The sequence below is a fragment of the Cladophialophora carrionii genome (assembly GCF_000365165.1).
Source record: "Cladophialophora carrionii CBS 160.54 unplaced genomic scaffold supercont1.8, whole genome shotgun sequence".
NCBI classification, from domain to species: domain Eukaryota; kingdom Fungi; phylum Ascomycota; class Eurotiomycetes; order Chaetothyriales; family Herpotrichiellaceae; genus Cladophialophora; species Cladophialophora carrionii.
This window is the reverse complement of record NW_008481833.1, coordinates 517,823-537,454: the sequence shown is the minus strand read 5'-3', so window position 1 is coordinate 537,454 and position 19,632 is coordinate 517,823. Positions and strand designations below refer to the sequence as shown.

The window sequence follows — 19,632 nt, the reverse complement described above, 5'->3', positions numbered from 1 at the left end:
TTGAATAAGGTCCTAGGACGTCCGTTTGACGCTGAGCGTGGTAGCCACCATCTGCATCATGTATAACAGTTCCGATCGTTCGAAGATTGAAAACCCCCGTCTCCACTGAACAATGAAAGAATGCGTCAGCCATGCGCCTGTACCCACAGATCTCAATCTAGACACGCCAGTGGTAAAACATCCAAGGAGGCCAAGCACGACTTGCCTCAATCCAGAACGTCTTTCAGGCCCATTCCAATATCACACAACACAGTAATCTTTCTTGTTCCTGGAAGCGGAGTATGATGGAAGGCTCATTATCGCGTCGGTCAAAAGTCACCTCTCTTCCTGCATCCAACTCCTCCACTCTGATGACATGGCATCCCGACGAGTCATAGGAGTCGTTCGTCTTCAAGGTCATCATTCCCACCGCAGGTGATTGGATCTCCGCCATTATTTCCAAGCCTGTTACCGCGGCAAAGCGAGGTACGTTGGGGAGGAGCCGTACTGGACGCGCGCTGCTTCCTGTGATAGTTGACTTGCTCGACCCGCTCTCCCACCACTCATCGCTCGATGTTAGGTTGCTTGCCACCGAGTGTTCCTGTGCAGGAGGTGCGACGATGTCCTCCGTGGGAGTCCGGACGCTTCGTTGCATTGGTGTTTCTGACCCATCAGTAGTTGTGGCTTCTTTGTCAAGCCCCGCGGTTGAAAGTGTCGGTAATGGTTCGGAAAAGTCTACAACATCTGGAGAGTCGCGAGGGGCATCGTGATTGGGACTTATCGGCTGGATAACGCTTGGTTGTGAGGCGTGCTTCACAGTCAATATTGTCGTGGCAGGCGAGAACTTTGGAAAATTCTGTAAATTGTGTCTGCTCGTGAGAGGATAGGGGCGCCGTGGATGTGGCATCGTCCGGAGCCGCGAAGCCTTGTCATGCATGCGCTGTATGATGGCTCTGAGAGTGGCAACACTTTTCGGAGTATACTCCGCCAGGTCAGGGATAGTCCACTGGTCGAATAAACGTCCATGCCAAGTCGATACTGCGAAGCTACCATGTTCAACGATGAGGAGATGGCACAGAAAGCACGCCCCTTTGCTGCTGCCGATGAACCGGGGCGGCAACGTTTTCGCTGACTGTAGATAATGTATGACCAATTGAACTTCCGCATGGACATGGCACTCGACTTTCTTCCCGGTAAGCGACACAGGGCTCAGCCGAGACTGGTAGGCTTCAATATACTCGATCTTGATGCTGGAAAAGAGCGGCCTTGTTGCTTTCCTGTAAGCTGCTCGAGCCAGGGTATCCGGGATTCGATGGTATGCGGCGAGCTTGTCGATTTGCATGATAAACTTGTTATTGAACCACTTGCGACAATTGAGACCAGCGTGCTTCAAAGTGGTTCGAAATGGCAGAGCTCCGTCAGAAGTGGTGATTGAAAAGCTTTCATTTACAACTTCTTTCATCTCGTGTGTCGACAGCGGCTTGTCCGGGCCCAATATCTCTTCGAATCTCTGTGTCAATGCTGAGATTCTTCGCACGAGATCTTTGGCGACAGGTGTCGAGGCTTCGGCTCGCATACGGGTTAAAGTGTTCGTGAGCTTTTGCTCGTCTGTTCTTCCACGCGAAAAGTTATGAGCAGGCGGCCGTCCAAGGGCTAAACGCATGCGTGACTTGATGCGCTCTTGCGAAAGCGAGAGTATCAAGGCCGACATCCGTGAAATACAGCTTTTCAATGGGAGCTCTTGAGTTGGATGTGAGCAAGGACACGCCATATCAGCCAGCATACCACTAACCATTTTGTGCGCATGACATCAAGCAGCCACAGATTTGCTCGAAATCGTCTCTCACTTCAATCCGCACTCCTTCATTGGCAGCAACGCGCAGTATAATGCCAGGGGGATCATGGACCTCCTCGATGCATATCGCAGTCACCGATTCTACGCCTTCCTGCGCCGCCAAGATGAAGGCGAGGTCGTCAGCAAGCCGCTTTTCAGTTTGAGAAGGGAGCATTCGGTTTTCGGCTGCAGATGCTAGGTGTTGGCTACTATTAGACATCGACCACCAATGTCTTGATTCGTCAGGCACGCCATCCGTAGCTCGCGACAGGTCAATGACTGTCCGGCGGAAATCTTCTTCGGGCAAATCCTTCCATATAGAGCGTTTCGGTTCCGCTGTGCGTACAGGCTTTCCGATCAACATCGTATGATAGAAGTTTCGAGGGAAAAGACAGCCGTTGCACACACTGAATTGTCGCTGATATACTCGGGGACGCAATGGAGCTGGAACCTGGAGCTAATGTCATGTTGTACGACCAGTAAGGAAGCGCCAACTGGCGTTCGGTGATGCTTGGTTTCCCCTGTCCTGATTGGAGCGTTTCGGCAGGAGGCTTGCATGCTGTCCGGGCCTGCAGCGCGGAGTCTATGGGCCCAGAGTTGCTGCTGATGGCCATTGGTAGCCCTCCTTGCGCATGGACACTGCCCAAAGACCGCAGGGATGAATGCCACGCGGGGCTGAGCAGCTCTTGAGACCGGGAGTTGGTCCTTCGGCGGCGTCCCCAAGTTTTGTGAGAATGCTGTCGAGAACGCTCTAGCCAATTAATCTGATTGCTGTTTTGTGAGGACCATCCGCACGAGCAGCGTGGTCGCGGGATTGAGATTGAGCCCAGCATTTTGCAAGGTCTTCAGCGAACAACCGGAAGACATCGAAGTATAATGTTTCTTGAAGTAGCTTCAGCTTTTGCAAGACGAAAGCTTGATCATTCTCGCAAGTAAGCTCAGGACCAATGATTCCAAGCGGGAAGAGTAGTGCGCTGTTGAACACGGAGTCGCAAGGCAAAGCGCGTAAAATACCCATGGCGAACTTAGTGAATTTCCGAATCTGCGCTTGTGCCACGAACGGTGGGTAGGCTCTCGTGGTATTCGAATGGATCAGGTCGACTCGATCTCTCAGCTGACGAAAGAAATAGATACGGCTTGAGGTGCGGTAGATTTCCTGGACGGTGGCCTGCTCATCCTGTGCATTCGCGTGAATTGTGCCGGCCGCAGATTGGAAGATACGTCCTCGCACATAACCTTGTGCATCTAGGGGCCTAACTGATCTAGTGCTGAAACTTGGCAGAAAGTTGAAATCTCCGTTCCATGAGTCAAAGTCGGCCAAGCCAACGTTCTCAACATCGTTGCCGGCACGCCAAAGGAGAGACACAAAATCCTGGGGAGGGCAACGCGACAAAGGAAGGAAAGATGGCACTTGGAGTCTCCTGTCGACCATAGAAGGAGGCTGGGTTATGGCGATCATCGCTAATAGATGATTGTAGGTGACCAAGCTGTGGAGGAAGAAAGGAAGTGTTGTTGTGAATACACCAGCTAATGTTGAATCAGCAGTCGTCTTGCATGTGAAGTAGTATTGAGCAAACTCAAGGTACGGTCGGAAACTGTCGTAGTCTTGGCCGGAGAGCTTGCCAAATAGTGCCAACATGAGGGCCGTGGTGACGAGGCACAATTTGTCCGCCTCGTCCAGCGTCAGCAACACCTGCGGAGAGCACAATATGAAAAAGTCTTCGGCTGATTTGGGCTTGTCGCGGCTCCGACTGCCAGAGCATATATTCTGGCAACCTTCCAGAGCTCGGAGTCGGAAAACCTTGGTTGACAGCTGCAGTGATGGAAAGTTTCTGGACGCGGCGTTGAGTCCAGAAAGGGCCAGAAGCGCGAAGCGCACAGGCTCATAGCGCACGGCGACCGGTACCAGGCATGACAGGAATGGGTTTTCTGAATCGGAGCATGTTGGATAATTTCTTGCGAAGCAATTGATATAGTGGTCCCAAAGGAGGAACTCGAGCGGAGACTTCAAACCTTCCGCATTGACGAGGTGGGACAGAGAGGCTGTGGCTGATGGTGTGCTTGGGACGTGCTTCACTTGCGACCTCGACGTTGTGGTCGTCCCCTGGATGCCACCCATAACCACCGCGGTCATGTCTCGGTTGTCTGCAATAGCCCCAGGCGGCGCTTGCTCCTTGCTTTTAGGTGGTCCTCTACGTCTGATTCCTTCCCGGACTGGGTCATCCTCCCAGAGTAGTCTTGAGAGGTATCCCTCGCAATGTAACCCTAATCGCTGGCAAGCTCGACAAGAAGGCCTGGTCAAGTCGCACTTCTTCTTTCTAACGGGATAGAAAACATTCAGCCAATGCATCGACAGCCCGAGAAGGGGGCGTTTCGAGTACTGGAACACCCACCTTCGTTTGCATGTCACGCACCCACCTCTCGTCCGTCGGACCTCAGTTCTCCTAGCTGACATGGAGGTTGATCACGGGTCAAGCTTCGAACAGGGAATTTGGGTCGGCCATTCTTGGGCCTCGCAGTCAACATAACCATGTCCATCATAGGACGGAGTTCCCATGCTGCAGGATGGAGTTCGGAGGCAGCATCTTCAGATGTCCAACTGCAACGGCATCTACTTGGACTGTGAAGATATTGGCGCCTGGGTTAGTCGAAGGCGAGGACAGAGGCTTCCGCGCGTAATATATCCCCTGTCGGACAAACCGAGCTACGCCTTGACTGCACCCGAGGACACGCGGAGGATATCTCCGCAGATAAGCAGACTTTTGATGTGCCTCCCTACAGGTAACTGTTCCCGTAGAGTGGCTTGCCAGCCAATAGAATCATGCCTGTTCCGTGGCGGGCTGTATGGCCTTAATTAGGCATGGCCTGGTTTCCAGAAGCGTACACAGTCACCGAGTCGAGATGGTTTCCGAATGAGGACATACAATGAGGGCGCGCACCAAGAGGTCCGCAAGAGTCATATAACATGCCGTGAATCCTCTGTCCCATCGCGGTGATGTTTGGTCCAGTTGTGCAGGTGTCGAAGAAACTGACAGAACATTGCACGAAAACTGACAAAAGGACCACTACCAATAATGGCGCCCGGCATTCTCGTCGAATCCCACACAGAGAATGGGCCAACAGGTTTCGCGAAGCTCAATCAGGCGAGCTCACAAGCAGCGACCTTCGACCCAGTAAGGCATCTGGCCTACGTGCCGCCCAGGAGGATCCATACCTTCGATGACCTTTGCTTGCCGGCTTCGCCTTTGTCCAATGTCGCTTCCACGGATCCATTCCCTCTCTTGTCCGAGGAGGCATTGCTGGAGCACCGCCGAGAACTGCTTTCCGACCGAGTCCTCGAGAATTGTATGTACAAAACAAGGCCAGGCTCGGTCCAGCTCCGTGGCATGGCGCCGTATTATGCGCCATTCATTCACCGGTTCTGGACGTCCCCGGAAGTTCTCAAGATCATCTCCGGCCTAGCTGGTGTTGACTTGGTCCCTGTGTTCGACTATGACGTTTGTCATACCAACATCCAGCTGGACTCTGACGATGCAGAAGCGGTGAGGCAGATTCCAGTTATACCTCCAAGTGCTCCTGTGCCTGAGGGAACCGATGAGAGCGGCACAAGCGTCGGGTCTCAACCCAATGCCACAAAACATGCGGTCGTGCCCTGGCATAGGGATTCATACCCGTTCGTCTGCGTTGTCATGTTGTCGGATGCCAGGTATATGACCGGCGGTGAAACCGAGATCCAAAGAGGTGACGGTACAACCACCAAGGTCCGCTCCCCACAAATGGTAGGTTTAGGTGCCGTCTTCTGAGATTGCGACCGGAGTGACTGACTCATCCTCGCATCTAGGGCGGTGCGGTCGTTCTTCAGGGCAGGCATGTGTCTCATATTGCCATCCCTACGGGTAACATGCCCGAAAGGATCACCATTGTGACTTCACTGCGCCCGCGCGACCCTCTGCTTCTGGAAAGCTCCTCCCTCATGAATGTTCGGAACAAGTCTCAACTGCCTGAACTATACTATCAGTGGTCCAGCTACCGCCTTCACCTTCTGAGCGAGAGATTTCGGCTTGAGGCAGAAAGGCTCGACGTTGCGCACCGCACAGAAATCCAAGCGACTGAAGGAGGGAAGGGTAATTGCAGAACGGACATCGTGGATCTGGCAAGCTTGCAGAAGTGGATGGACGAGCAGATGATGTACATGAAACGGACCTTGTTTGAGATGAGGCCAGTGACTGCCGAAGACAGTTTGCACAAGAATGAGATCCAAGAGATGACTATGTAGCACTCGTGAAGCAACATCAAGCAAGGCGCAATTCGAGCTCGATGCAGGCGGCGCTTCACAACCACATGCGTTACCGTAATCAGGCACGTGCTGGGGTGCGGAGTAGCGTCTCGGCATTGCGTGTCACTTGACACGGCAGAACTTTTCGCCGCATACTTCCGTGAGAACACATTTCCATCAGATCCCGGTCATCGTCAAGTCAGATTGCGGTTGTGGAATAATTCACAGACAGCAAGACTTCACATGTCCTTCGGCGGCCACTGAGTACATGAAACAGATTTGCACTCTCTTTTCGGGCCTCATCTCGAACACAACCCTGAGTTGGTGTTGCGCCGATGATATTGATGATTGTCATCATTCTGAGCCAGCTGTCTGGAGCAGTGGTTTGATTGTCCTCGCCTGCGCTTGTCTGGCTGTCTACCCAGAAAGTCCTGAGCTCGGACAGCGCTGCCTCAATTCCAGCGCTGGTCTTTTCGAACGCCCGGTTTTGTGATATGGAGCCCATCGCTCTCTTCGACCCGTACTTCATACTCATGCTTGACTGTGATCCCACTCTCGTTGACGAGAGCGTGTTCAGACCCGTGGAGACTTCCCCCAGGCGCTGAGTCACTGATCTCATCCGTCTCTTGCATGTGGATGAAGCCTTTATTCCCAGATTGTTTCTGTGACCGGCCATGGGGCAGGTTACTCAACTCGGTGGGTTGTGCGCCTGGTTTTGAGCCGAGCCCGCCACTCCCACTGCTGTTATACCCTTTGTCGGTCCCCCGCTGGTCGATAAAGGTACGAATGAAGAGACGAAGGATTGGCGCTGTTGTCGCGATGGGAATGCAGTAGTTCTCGATTCTGGAGTCGGCCCAGTCAGTTTACTCTGAGTGGTATGGAAGGGGCATTGTGGCGCTTACTTGACCCATAGGATGAAGGGAACGATGTTCCATGTGAAGTCCAGCCTGCTTCCGATGGCTGAGAGAAGGTATGTCTTGATGATCGAGGCAATGCCTGATAGCAGCAGCGGGACGCACAGCAACAAGGTTTGCCAGATTCGTTGACTGCGAATCCTAGGATCGAGTCTCTTGAACCTGGTAAGAAACGAGTTCTCTCTGATACTATGTGCGCCTCGGAGCATGAACTGCCAGAGCTCAAAACCGGCCAGATAGGTCAAGGTGAAGTCGATGATGCAGTTGAACGCTGCAAGTCGTCAGTTGCAGACGCGGTCAAACACGGGGCTACTTACCGCCCTGCACATATCCCACCATCGCCTGGACTGTGGGCGCTTGACAGATGACCGAGCCATCTTCCGGCAATGGGTCCCACATGTAATGGAAGTAACTTGCTCGGTTGACGAGTCGGTACGGATTCGGTCCACATTGGAGGAAGATTTGCAGTATGGTGAAGAGATTTGCGACGATTTGGACGGCCATGCAGATGACGACAATAACGCGCAAACTCCTCCTGTTCTGCGCGAAGCAAGTGTACAGGAAGATGATGACGCCTGTTCGAGACCACATGGCCGCAGACACGGCCAGAGGCTGGGATATGAAATCCCACTTCATTGCTCGGTTTTTCTCAATCGGAGAGAGATAGAAGAAGTGCCTTCCGAGACCCCATTCCCAACTACAGAGAATCAGCATTCGCAGCTGGAAAGAGGAGGCGGGCTGGTATTCGAGCTCACCTCTTCCAGATCAGGGCCATGTGCCCAATGTCAAAAGCATACCCCAATGCAAAGAAGAAATCCTCCAATCCCCATACTCGTTCGGGCCTCGAGACACTCGGCAGCAGCCATGCTATCCAGGCCTTGACACCGAATCTAAACAGCAGAACGAAGAAGACGAAGCCAGTCAACACCCAGCATCCAATGAAAATATTCGTCCCTGGGGGATAATCAGCCTTGGTCTGGGGAACATTCCAGGTTGTTGGTTACCTTTGTTGATGTCCGGACCGTCAGGTCTTGGGACGTCCATCTGGTCGGAACTGAAGGGTCTGGGGCTGGGCAAGAGTAACACTGTCGTGAAAGTGAGGACGCGCGCGTCTTATTCATTCGACGTTTGGCCCCGTGCCCGTACGGGGCAAGGATCCGTGCCTTACAGATACTGGCCGAACCAGCACTGTGATATCCGGGGTCAGATGCGCATGAATGGAGTACCTGACACCCGGCAACATTTACGGATGGTCAGACAGGCTCCTATACTGATATCATTACGACAGCACTTGCAGAGAGAATCAAAGGCTGCTAGCACGTTAAGCGGAGAAGAAGTCGATGTCTTGACGAATCCTACTTGCGTGGCTAACCTTTGAGTCGTTTGCGCCCTCTAACTTTCTCCTGTGTCTCGCCACAGAAGTGGGTGCTGATCCCGTTCATGGAACAGGAGAGCTTCCGCTTGCTCTTAACTGGCCATCTCGACGTTGACGTGGCCAAGCGTCGAATCATGAGAGCGGTAATATTTCGAGGTCCCGACAAGGGAACCGAAGTATGCTTGACAAGCACTCCTAATTTCATTAGACGACCTATTGTTCCAGCAATCGCGGTTCGCGCTCAGGCGGATATTATAGTTCTACGGAGTACTTTTTGTCAGCTGTCTAAATTGAAGCCAGTGGCGCATTGCCGCCAGACCGCGGTCTCCCCCTTTCTCTCAGGACGAGTTGGTGGCGGCGATCACGGTCCTGGCTGAGCCAGTCTGTCGAGCCGAGTTGTCCAACGCACCACCGAAATCCGGGTTTCTCTGTCTTTCTGGCACACGAAGTTGCTGGCGCAGACATGCAGATACGAGGGCATCTTGTGCCTCTGATTTGGGCCAGCGAATGGGCTACGGTCCTTTTGACTCCAAACCTTAATTACCGAAGGCGCTATTAGTGTGTGAAGGTCTTGAGGATCCCTGTACATCTATCTGCCTCCGGGCCGCAGAATCCACCGAGGCGTGCCGATCGCTGCATTATGCTTTAAGCCCCGTCAGAAAGAGCTAGGTGAGTCTGCCCCCTTGTGAAATCCAAACCGAGTCACATCCGTGGCTACTCTGGCACAGCTGGTGTTGATATCGAGGCGTGCCTCATCGTGTTGAATGTGCGACAGAGTTAACGCAATACATCCGCCACAGGAACAAGGAGTTTAGCTAAATACTTGCTCCGTCGCGGAATCTCAAACGAGCACAAGTGTTTCGCAGGAGGCAGTGACCCGACGATGGTGTTCACTAAGCGTAACAACGTCTCTAGCATGGCCTCCACGCACGTTTATACCGCCCCGTTGGCAGTCGAGAGCTTCCTCATTTCCACGAGACCCTCCCCCGCCACAGGATAAGCCTCGAAGGTGACTTCCAAACCGGCCAAAGCCGCCAGCTGTTTCCATTCGCGACTGCTCCGGATCCTTCCAGCATACAACGTGATCATTGTAGCATGCATCTTGCCATAAGTCGAGTTCTTGGCAAACTCGTGGATCAGCATCCTTGAGTATGGGGCCATTGCGTCGGCAACCTTCTTCATCAAACGCAATGCCTCGAGGTCGGACAGGTTGTGATATATGTGGGTGAGGCTGTATACCAAGGCCCCCTTGACCGTCTCGGGCGAATCGTCCTTGAAGTCCCAATGTTGGATGGTCAGGTCGTCCTCATTCACCCTGTCCGGTTGAAACTCTTGCAGGACGAGGTTTGCCTTTTTCAGGTGAGGGTACGCAGCCTTGACTTCTAGGAGCATCTCGCCTCGGCCTCCTCCAATGTCGACGACAACCACATCACTTGCCTTGGTGTTCATGGCAGAATCCAGATCATAGCCCAGAGATTTGACCCTGTCTGGCATGGTGCCGAACTTGCCGAACTTGCCCTCCATGAAGCGAGCGAAACTTTGCATCCGACCTTGCGAGTACATGATAGAGTATGTGTGCTGGTTGGCGAAGCTCTCCTCGCCCATCAGCTTGTACCCGTACTGCGTAGGTGTCTTATTCTCTTGGAATGGGTACTCGAAGTTCGTATCTCGAAGTTGCTTCATCAGGAACGCGGCTGCCCATACAGGCTCCGTGGAACTCGGGGATTTCAGCAGAAGAAATGTTCGGCGCAGGAGGTTCTCTTACAAGTGCAACATGCCATCGAGCGACGAGGGCACGGCTACCATGTGAGCCGTGATTTCATTGACTCGGTACGTCGTATCATCGACCAGGTCAACAAGCCCTAAGCCGGCCATTGCAAACATGGTGTCCTCTGCTGAGGTCAGGCTCATAGCGCTGGGTTCAAACGGGGATTCAGACCTGTCAGCCGCAGACCTTGCCAGAGAGTCAGCTACGTGCACCGCCACTGATGCACAACGACTTCTTACACAGCGGAGAACTTCGTTTCTCTTCATCGCTTCTTTCCGCGTCAGATGCGTCGGTCAGTTCCTGAGCCGTCACGACCGGGCCCAAGCGGTTCATCAGGGGGAACAAGTCGAAATGGATGGCCACCGAGACGAACCCCAGAGCGGCCGCCTAGATCCGTCAGTTCCATACGGTCGAGGATGTTATGGAATGTGTGCTACACTTACTCCAGTGACCGCGGAGGCCAGCTTTGCTCCTGCGTCGGCCATTGGTTCTATTACGCTGAAACACGATATAAGGAATAACCAAGCCGGCCAGTTTGCATCCAACAGCGAACCATCGATGTTGGACGACCGAAGTCTCTTGCCCGAAGCCGAGACTGAAATGGACTTGACGAAAGCTAAGCGAAGCGTCCCGGCCGTCAACAGTGGCTTGAGTTTACTGGACGACCTGAAACGTCAAACATGCATCGCAATTACTCCGTATTGCCCTGACGCTTGACAGAACTCAAGATAAAGGTCAAGAGACTCCACTGCGGCAACGCCCCCGCGGCGACTCAGCCGACAAGATCAAGCAAGAGGAGACACGGCTGGATGGGCATGCCGACCATGCCCAACAGAGGCCTTAGGTGGCGCCATTCGAGCCTAGTTCACGATCTCGGGCGTCTTCTCCGCCTGGAACACGCCGGTGGGAACTCCCGCCGAGGATCCGTCACTCCCGTGGCCCGAGACTCGCCTCCGCACCACCGCACACAGTAATTGAATACAAGGGAAGAAGCTTTTAAGCGTCGATTCCGCAGAGCACTGCCTTGCTCCCTCATGGATAGATCTGTCTTCGGCCAGGTGACGCTTCTGCTGAAGGTCTGGCCATCTCTGCAGCGACTACAACGCACTGATCAGCTGCGTCAATCCTGTATGTTCGGTTCTTTTGACGTGAGGCCACGGCCCAATGGTTGGGAACCTCTCGCAAAGTGCATGAACGTGCCGCTGTCAACGCTGCGATGACAGCAGTCTACAAGGCTCCGATATCTTCGGTAAACCGAATCGAGTGAATTTCTAACTTTCTCAAGTGTCAAAAGCCCCTGATCTTGAAGCCATTCTGCATGAGGGAATTCGCCCCTGACAATCAGGGCCCTTGCTGAGCTTCCTCCCTCGATCACTCAGCTATGGCCTTGCTCCTAGGTTCTGCAGCTCGTGCTCGGCATGCAGAGCCACAAATCGAGGCTTCATGCCTTTCTCGGCAGTCGTCGCATGCCACGTCCACGCATGACGCCAACGCCCCCCAGACTCGCTTCGAGGCAACCGACCACGCTATCAAGACATGGCCACCAGCTCGGCAGCGTGTACCGGCACCACATCTCTGCACCATCTGCTCCTGTCGAGCGTCCCTAACGCCAATCAGCACGCGAGCTACTCCATATGGATCCCCGGGAAGCCCAGATTAAATTCTGCTCGTCCCGCGTTACACATTACCACGGCTCGTGGATGACCGGGTTAGGTTTCTGAGCCGTTGACTACTGCGAGACCACGTTGCGGCCAATGCTCATGGCATTCATGCCTCAACAGACAGTTTCTCGATCTCCTGAATCCGAACCTCCCCTCGTCATCCATAAAACATAGCTGCCACCCCCTCCCTGCTTGAGCCAAACCATCGCTCTCGATATTGCCAAGGAACCATGAGTACTCACTCCTCCTCCTCTGATACATATTACCGGCTTGAAATGTCTGAGAAGACCAGTCCTGCACGGAGCACCGTCGTTGCTCTCAGCAATGACTGCGATCAGCCCAGCATCCTGGAGGGACAAGATTCCACGGATAGCCGCAATCCCAAGAACTGGAGCCCGTGGAAGAAGAGGCTACTGTTTTTGGCGTTGATGTCGAGCTCGATCCTCGCTGACGGGTACGTGGAAACCATCCGTCATTCTTGTCCATCCCATACTAATCTCGTGGGAAGTGGCATGACCTGGGGCGCAACACTGGTGGTTCCGCAAGCGTTCGAGTGGAACACGTCCATCAACCATTCGGCGACTTCGCTCAACTACGGGATCTTATTGCAGGGCTTTGGTGGCATTATGGCGGTGCCGTTCATCAACGCCTATGGCCGGTCAGTGTTTTCCCTGCGATTGTGCAAAAACCTGAACCCCTGCAATCCTGCATTGTGCTAACTTCCCACCTACTCTCAGCCTTCCGGTCTGGCTATACCCGCAGATCGTCACCCTCGGCGTCGTCCTTGGATGTGTCTACGCGCAGTCCTGGTCCGTCTTCACCGCATTGCGCGCCCTGCAAGGTCTCTTCGGCACCGTGCCCCAAGTGATCGGCCTGCCCATCATCCACGACATGTACAGCCCGGCCGAATGGCCACGATACATCAACATCTGGGGCACCACATTTCTCGTGGGACCCTTCCTCTTCCCCGCCCTGGCCGGCTATATTCTGGACGGCACCGACTCGTGGCGCGACTGCTTCAAAGTCCTGACCGCGCTGTACGGCCTCTCGACGCTCCTGATTCTCTCGTTCGGCCACGAAACATACTACAAAAACGGCACGCACCAACCCCACAGGATTAAATCCTTCTTCGGCATCGGGAACACCAACCTCCCCAAATCCCGCGCCCTCGCCGCATCGACGCTCGACATCATCAAATTGACGTTCACGCTCCCGATCCTGCTCGTCGGCCTCTCCACCATGATTAACTTCACCTGGCCGATCGGCATCACCACGACGGTCGACGCGGTTGTGCGCGCCCCGCCCTACCTGTTCGACGACGTGGAAGACGCGTCCATCCGATTTGCCGGCGTCATCGGCGCCCTCCTCGGCTTCTGTTTCGGATACTTCTTCAACGAATGGATCTACAACGGCTCCGGCGGGCGACGCAAGGCTCACTGGAGAAGCGAGTACCGCCTGCACGGCGTGTGGTTCCCACTCGGGAGCATGGTGTGCGGCCTGCTCACGTACGGGCTCACGTTGCACTACGGCAAAAGCTGGGTGGGCCTCGCGTTCGGGTGGATCATGGTCAACGTCGGGCTCGTGGGCAGTATGGTGGCCATCACGGCGTACGTGCTGGAAAAATACCCGCAACACTCGGCCGTCGTGTCGGCCATTATCAACATGTGGAGAACCTGCGGCGGGTTTGCCGTCGGATACTTCCAGCCCAGTTGGATAGAGAGGGACGGTGTCGCGGCCGTGTTTGCGACCCAGGCCGCCGTCGTGGCTGTTTGTGCTGTGCTGTTGATCGGGTCTACCATTTGGCTCGGCAGGAGGGCGGCCAGAGCCAAGCCTGGATCGGAGAGCACCACTGAAGCATGAACGGCGGTGCGAGGAGACGAGTAGGTGAGAGGAAGCGCTAAGGCCTCTGTAAGATACTTACGGTAGTTGGCGTGCTTTATGAGGTTGCATTGTACATGTATATGGGTCTGGTGATGATAGCCTGGTATGTGTGTGTATATATATTCTAAATTTCAACACCACGGCTCAGAATGGTCCCTCCTTGATCCTACTTCCTGGGTGAATCTACGCCGGTCGTCGCCGCACCGTAGTAACCATCAAGTAGATATTGGTTAGCGGAGGCCTGGTTGCGCCTGACAAGGGCTGACAAGGGCTGATAAAGGGTCGTTAGCTCTCCATGATCGAAGGCACGGAGTGCCAATGTCGGGATAGAAGAAAAAAAAAGACCTAGGTACTAATTAGGTACCCTGTAATAGTGGTAAAGGATAGTAGGGAGTCGCGGCGTGTCAGTAACAAACATCTATTTCGTAACATTGAACTGGGGTGAGGCTTCATGGCCAACGCGGACACCCCTCTACGGCGGCAGGAGGCACTGCCTCTCTCACACTCAACTACCCCCTACATTTTCAAGGACCGGTGCGGCTGAGTGGCGTGTATTGTCTGTCCTCTCTATGGACCATCGAAAGCAAAAGGCAAGACAAAGGGAAAGAAGCGCAGCGTTGCACTAAAGCTCCACTCCAATTGGAACGCCAGGTTGCTTCCTTCTCTGTACACATGTTCGAGTACAGGGAAACGGCAGCCTTGCCAAATCACAGACTTCATCAGCCCCCTTGCAATATCATCCCTCATCGAACGACTATGCGTATCACGGTTCGTCCTGTATACAGTACATATTCAGGCGCAATACCGTGAATCACCCGCTGGTAACTAACTAGCTACCTAGTACCTAGCTAGCCTACAGTAACAATACATCTCAAACCTTGCCCAAAGTTCTCGCGAGACGCACCATTTCTCCATCGATATGCAGCCATATGTAGCCCTTTTTTATATGACTTCTTGCAGTAGACGAGGCATTCGTAGATGTAATAATTACCGATTTTCTATACCACGTAAAAAGGTATACCACTCAAGAAGGTATACAACTCTCATCTACGACTTTAATATTAGGTCAAGGTAGTTGTTGAGTTCACCAGCACGTACGTAGGAGGATCCTTAACTCCCATTCTAAATTAGTGCGCAAGTTCTTTTGACGCAACCTTGTGTATATAATAGTCCATGAATCCATTCGTCCAACGATCGTGATCAATCACCTAATTAGAGTACAGCACTATACAGCATCACGACGTACAAAGGAGGTACACACCGCCCACAGCACCCGACGTACCTGACGAACATGATGTATCTAACGCACTTACGGAGTACCCGCCAGTAACACATCGATACCTCCATCAACACCATCACCAACATAATCATCATCATCATACCTAGGCAGTAGGTAAGTAAGTACAGTATAAGTAACTGCGACGCACTGCTTCGCTACACTCCGCTCTGCTCCGCTCCGCTGCGCTGCGCTGCGCAGGATCAAGCCCCCAAAAACTCGGCAATCTTCTCGCCAATGCCCTGATCCTCCTTGGGCCTCTCGACCGCGGCGCCCCCAAACCCAATCGCCCCAAGGATATTCTCTCCCCGCTCGCCTAACTTGCCCGGCGCGTTCTGCGCGACACTGTGCCTCCGGATGGTTTCGTCGCCGCCGAGACCTCCCGGGGCGCCGTGGTGTTCATTCTCACCGGCGGCGGCGGCGCCGGCGGCGAGAGAAGGCCGATGGTGCGCTTGGAGCGGGTTGGCTTCGTCGGCGTGGTTGATCGCGTTCGTGGTCGGGTTCGGGCGGTCGGGGATTGCACTGCTTGTGCCTGTGCTTGTGCCTGGGCCTGCGCCACGCATGGCTGTGTTCGGTTGGGTCACGCTGTCGTATGCTGTTGTGGCGGTCGTGGCGGTGGCAGTGGCAGCGTTAGGGCCAGTGGTAGGGTCAGGGCCATTGACTTGGTGCTGGTGGTGCTGGTGGTGGTGGTGCTGGCCTCCCGACGAGCCGAACGGGTTATTGTTCGAAAAGGAGATGGCCTCGGATTTTGTGGGTTGGTAGGTCGAGCCCGTGGCGGGGAGGTCAGATCGGGTGCCGGTCGAAGACATGATCTTGAGTAACTTGTACTCGTACTTGTGCCTCGGTAGGTAGGTAGGTAGGTAGGTCGCTAGGCAGGTAAGTGGCTAGACACTGTATATTCGATTGTGTGTAGAGTGGAAGAGTAGTGCTACTGGTCCTCCTTCTCGTTCTCGTACTAATAGGAGCAATGTCACAAGTCAAGTCAATGTCATGTCTGTCTGGCCAAGATGTCTTGTGTGAGCCTTAGCAAGGTAGTCAAGCATTTCTTGTCCTGGGTGGAGGTCGGGTCGGCGCATCCTATATCTACTCATACTTGTGATCCTCGAACCGTGAATCGCAACCCATCCCTCCGCCCCAGATCTACGAGGTAGGTAGATGGCATGCCCGATTCGCTACTCGCTACTCGCTACTCGTACGATTGGCGTCATACTCCAGGCCGTTGTGATGGTTGACTGTCCCGATACGTCACGATGTGAGCGAAATGGCTGCATATCGCCGCGTGGGTATGAACCCTTTCGGACACGCTGCGCTGATCCGTCGGGAAACGTGCACGGAACGGGCGCCGGGATTGGAGCTAGACAGTCCACGAGGTTCACGAGTTTGATCATGGCTATTTTGTGGAAATCGATGGCTATCAATCGCCATCTGCTGAGTTCATGAATAACGGTTAAAGGAGGCGAGATGAAGAGGCCGCCAAGACGAGACACGGAGGACAAGCTGCGTCATGTTCGTCATTTGCGTTCGGTAAGCTCTGGTGGCTCCATGTCGAGAGTGCGTGCAGGCGAGAGGATCGAGTAGTAGATGTGTCCCGCGAGCTGCCGCCAGATGTCACTACATACGAGTGATTAGAGCATTTCGTCCATGCCAATCGAGGAGTGGTCCGATCTCGAAGAAGCCTTGAGAAATCAGGGTGCTCGAACATCAAGGAGCCTGGACGACAACCATGTGGATGCGTATTTCGCTCTACGCAGCTATCAACTGTCATCCACTTGATGCCTTGTTGCTTTTTCACATGTTGCTTCACGTACAATAAGGACACCAACTTGTTGCGATGGTCCATCATCTCTCTGAGCGTGTCGAAAAGCCTTCTGATTCTGTGTTGACACCAGTGGCGGGCAGCTGATATAGCATTGGTACGTGGTCGCCCATTGGAAAAGCAGTCAGAAAATATGACTCTGAAACGTCGGTCAGAGCTCTAGATTATATGGTCCGTGCTGCTTCGAGATCGAATTCGGGAGCAGATCTTCCATGCCAACAGTTGACAACAAAACCCGTGAAATTGGCAAAAGGCTGGACACAGTGGACCACAAACGATGAGAGTACGAGTACCTGGAGAGTTCCGCCTTTGTGAGGGTGGTTAAGGTCCATTGCTAGCTTTCGAAAGGGGTCGTTCATCTCTCCTTCCATTGCTCTGGCTGCCGTCTCCATGTTTGTGGATGGTCGTCCCAGAATATCGCCGCATGAACGCATGAACATCGAACTCGGGTGCGCACCATTCCTTGCACTTCTGGCAGTTCTTTGGTGCATTAGCCGAGAATAGTATCCCACAATGAGTTGGTGAGAGCCGGCAAGCGGTCGTGGTCATTAGTGGTTGCGTTGGTGGTGGAGGGTCCGGCTCGGTCTCGATCGGTGCTGTTCATTTCTGAAATGTGACTCTCTGATGGGGCAGCTTCGTCCGTCGTGGCCATGTTTCGTAGATCTGCTTTGAGGTTTGGTTTCGCTGTGTTTGCTGACCGAGACCTGGCTGGCGGAACAGGCACAATGACTGAGGAGTATTGCCAAAAACATGCCAATGAGAGGCTGCATGTCAGAAAGAAATCTCATTTCTGCTGCCGATGCTGGCTGTGGCTCGAAGCCGAACGTACTCAGGTGCCAACATCATCAAGACCACCTATGTCGTCTTACCGGCCTCGGTCTCATCAATGTTGTTCCCACCAACGACGGCAGTCCCATCGGCCGCCACCTTCAATCCCTCCTCCCTCAGGGCGGCTTCCTGCTCCTCCGTCAACTGGCTCAAGTCGATCGTAATCTGCGGGCCCTTGAACCACTTCCGCGCGTCGATGAAATAGTACAACAACGCACCACCCCAAACCGCCGAGTTGATTACGCAAGTATAGTTCATCGTCTCGGCCGTCGGATTTGGTCCACCGACAGGGAACATGCTCAACAAAATCCCAAACACGAGAAATACAATCGCCATCCAAGCGAGAGGGATGGACGCACGACCCGTGTAGATGGGCCCGGGGGAGAACTTGTGCTGGCCCCAGACCAGGCGACAGAGTATTGGAGTTCCCCAGGCGAGATTGTTGCCCGCGACGGCCAGGGAGAAGAGCGCAGACGCCGCGGCAGGAGCAATCAAGCAGAGCAGACCGAGGACCGCCGCAAGGAAAGCGCAGCCAAGGGTCGTGCGGACCGGGATATACCCAAACTTCTTCGAGATGTGGCGGAAGAAGCTAGAGAAAGGGAGCGCGCCGTCACGAGAGAAGGCCCACGCTTGACGGGAGGCGGCGACGAGGATGGAGATGCCCATCTAGACCCCTATCAGCAGATCTCTTCTTCAAATGGTAACGAGGAAAAGGGGCTTACCAGGAACTGAACAATCATCAGCAGCGCCATGAATCCCAAGGCACCATTCTTTCCCAGTGAGTCGTAATAAATCTGAGCCATCGGCTGACCAAACGGCGAGCCCAGTAGACTCTCGACATCATGAACCACAGTGGCCGCAATGACGATGCAGCAGATCCACCCAAACACCCAGCACGATCCGATCGAGAAGAGAATGCCAAACGGTGCCGCCTTCGTTGCGTTAGTCGCCTCCTCAGAGATATGGACTGCAGAGTCAAATCCACCGATCGTCCAGATGGGACTCAGCCAAGAAAGCATAAATGTCCATCCGGAGGGCCAGGTGGTGAGGTTCTCAACTCTAGTGAAGATGTAAGAAGCACTGTTGAGTCTGTGTTTTGCGCCGATCGGGAGCGCAATGACCGTGGCGAAGATCAAGACGAAGTTCATCACAACGAAGACGGTCTGCATCTTGCCCATCACACGGGCCATTGTTGAAGCGATAAGGCCGTGGCAGGCGACGGTGGCCAGAAAGACGCCGTAGATGGTCCCATTGCTGGGTGTCCAGTTACCATCACGGGCGATTACTATCACCGAGAGAAACATGAGCGAGAATCCGTCTGCGTGTTTTGATTAGCCTTAGGACACTGGACGAAGCTTCCAGAGACACTTACAATCAATGGAACACAGCCCGCCAACCAAGCCCAGCGTGTTGCTGTATCCCACCAGGAAGCTCAGCGGGTTGCGCCACTTCGGAGATGCATAGTAATGCGTCCAGTAGTAAAGGCCTTCACGTCGTTAGATTCACCATTGTTCAGATGGGAACGGGACCACTTAACACCGCTCGTCGGCATCGAGCTTGCCAGGTCCGACATGGCCAAACCGACGATGAAGATGAAGCCAGAAGCAAGAAACCATCCCCAGACTAGCCCAACGGGCCCAGCGGGAATCGAATAACTCAATGTACTGGCGATGGAGGGCAATAAACCCATGATGCTGAAGGCCAGTCCGGCCACTTCCAGCGTACTGAAGTTACGACGGAGCTCTTGCTTGTACCTGTCGCCGATCAGCACTCGGTCTGTCAAAGCATACTGTACGAGGAAGCCGACGAACCCCATCTTGGCAAGGACAGCGGCATCTTCTTCTCCCGCGAGCGTCGTATCGACGACGAGAGATCCGCGGCGCTCGGAAGGAGGCTTGTAACCCGTCGCATTGTGGCTTTCGCCTTTGATATCTGTTGCCGGAGACATGGCAGCTTGAGGGATTATGAAGCAAGAGATCTCTCAGATCGGAAAGGACCCCTAATCAGCGGGCTGACAGATTCAT

General features: G+C 54.0%; 8 protein-coding genes across 8 annotated transcripts; 2 read left to right on the top strand and 6 right to left on the bottom strand.

The window, feature by feature from the left end:
* Window positions 1–223: 223 nt before the first annotated feature.
* G647_08850 (uncharacterized protein) lies at window positions 224–1,690 on the bottom strand (the record flags this gene model as incomplete). The annotated part of the gene is made up of 1 exon (XM_008733156.1): window positions 224–1,690. One exon carries the CDS (start codon window positions 1,688–1,690, stop codon window positions 224–226), a length of 1,467 nt encoding a protein of 488 aa, XP_008731378.1.
* An 874-nt stretch (window positions 1,691–2,564) lies between these two features.
* On the bottom strand, window positions 2,565–3,947 carry G647_08849 (uncharacterized protein; the record flags this gene model as incomplete). Its single annotated transcript, XM_008733155.1, has 1 exon — window positions 2,565–3,947. The coding sequence occupies one exon, from the start codon at window positions 3,945–3,947 to the stop codon at window positions 2,565–2,567; it is 1,383 nt and encodes a 460-aa protein (XP_008731377.1).
* Window positions 3,948–4,887: 940 nt separating this feature from the next.
* G647_08848 (uncharacterized protein) lies at window positions 4,888–6,089 on the top strand (the record flags this gene model as incomplete). Its single annotated transcript, XM_008733154.1, has 2 exons — window positions 4,888–5,592; window positions 5,655–6,089. The coding sequence occupies 2 exons, from the start codon at window positions 4,888–4,890 to the stop codon at window positions 6,087–6,089; spliced, it is 1,140 nt and encodes a 379-aa protein (XP_008731376.1).
* A 452-nt stretch (window positions 6,090–6,541) lies between these two features.
* On the bottom strand, window positions 6,542–8,047 carry G647_08847 (uncharacterized protein; the record flags this gene model as incomplete). Its single annotated transcript, XM_008733153.1, has 5 exons — window positions 6,542–6,932; window positions 6,992–7,274; window positions 7,321–7,700; window positions 7,759–7,957; window positions 8,008–8,047. 5 exons carry the CDS (start codon window positions 8,045–8,047, stop codon window positions 6,542–6,544), a joined length of 1,293 nt encoding a protein of 430 aa, XP_008731375.1.
* A 1,264-nt stretch (window positions 8,048–9,311) lies between these two features.
* G647_08846 (uncharacterized protein) lies at window positions 9,312–10,253 on the bottom strand (the record flags this gene model as incomplete). Its single annotated transcript, XM_008733152.1, has 2 exons — window positions 9,312–10,095; window positions 10,144–10,253. The coding sequence occupies 2 exons, from the start codon at window positions 10,251–10,253 to the stop codon at window positions 9,312–9,314; spliced, it is 894 nt and encodes a 297-aa protein (XP_008731374.1).
* Window positions 10,254–12,082: 1,829 nt separating this feature from the next.
* Window positions 12,083–13,667, top strand: G647_08845 (uncharacterized protein; the record flags this gene model as incomplete). The annotated part of the gene is made up of 3 exons (XM_008733151.1): window positions 12,083–12,261; window positions 12,316–12,465; window positions 12,545–13,667. 3 exons carry the CDS (start codon window positions 12,083–12,085, stop codon window positions 13,665–13,667), a joined length of 1,452 nt encoding a protein of 483 aa, XP_008731373.1.
* A 1,500-nt stretch (window positions 13,668–15,167) lies between these two features.
* On the bottom strand, window positions 15,168–15,773 carry G647_08844 (uncharacterized protein; the record flags this gene model as incomplete). Its single annotated transcript, XM_008733150.1, has 1 exon — window positions 15,168–15,773. The coding sequence occupies one exon, from the start codon at window positions 15,771–15,773 to the stop codon at window positions 15,168–15,170; it is 606 nt and encodes a 201-aa protein (XP_008731372.1).
* Window positions 15,774–17,635: 1,862 nt separating this feature from the next.
* Window positions 17,636–19,556, bottom strand: G647_08843 (uncharacterized protein; the record flags this gene model as incomplete). Its single annotated transcript, XM_008733149.1, has 5 exons — window positions 17,636–18,274; window positions 18,331–18,926; window positions 18,981–19,094; window positions 19,133–19,362; window positions 19,420–19,556. 5 exons carry the CDS (start codon window positions 19,554–19,556, stop codon window positions 17,636–17,638), a joined length of 1,716 nt encoding a protein of 571 aa, XP_008731371.1.
* Between the last annotated feature and the right edge of the window lie 76 nt (window positions 19,557–19,632).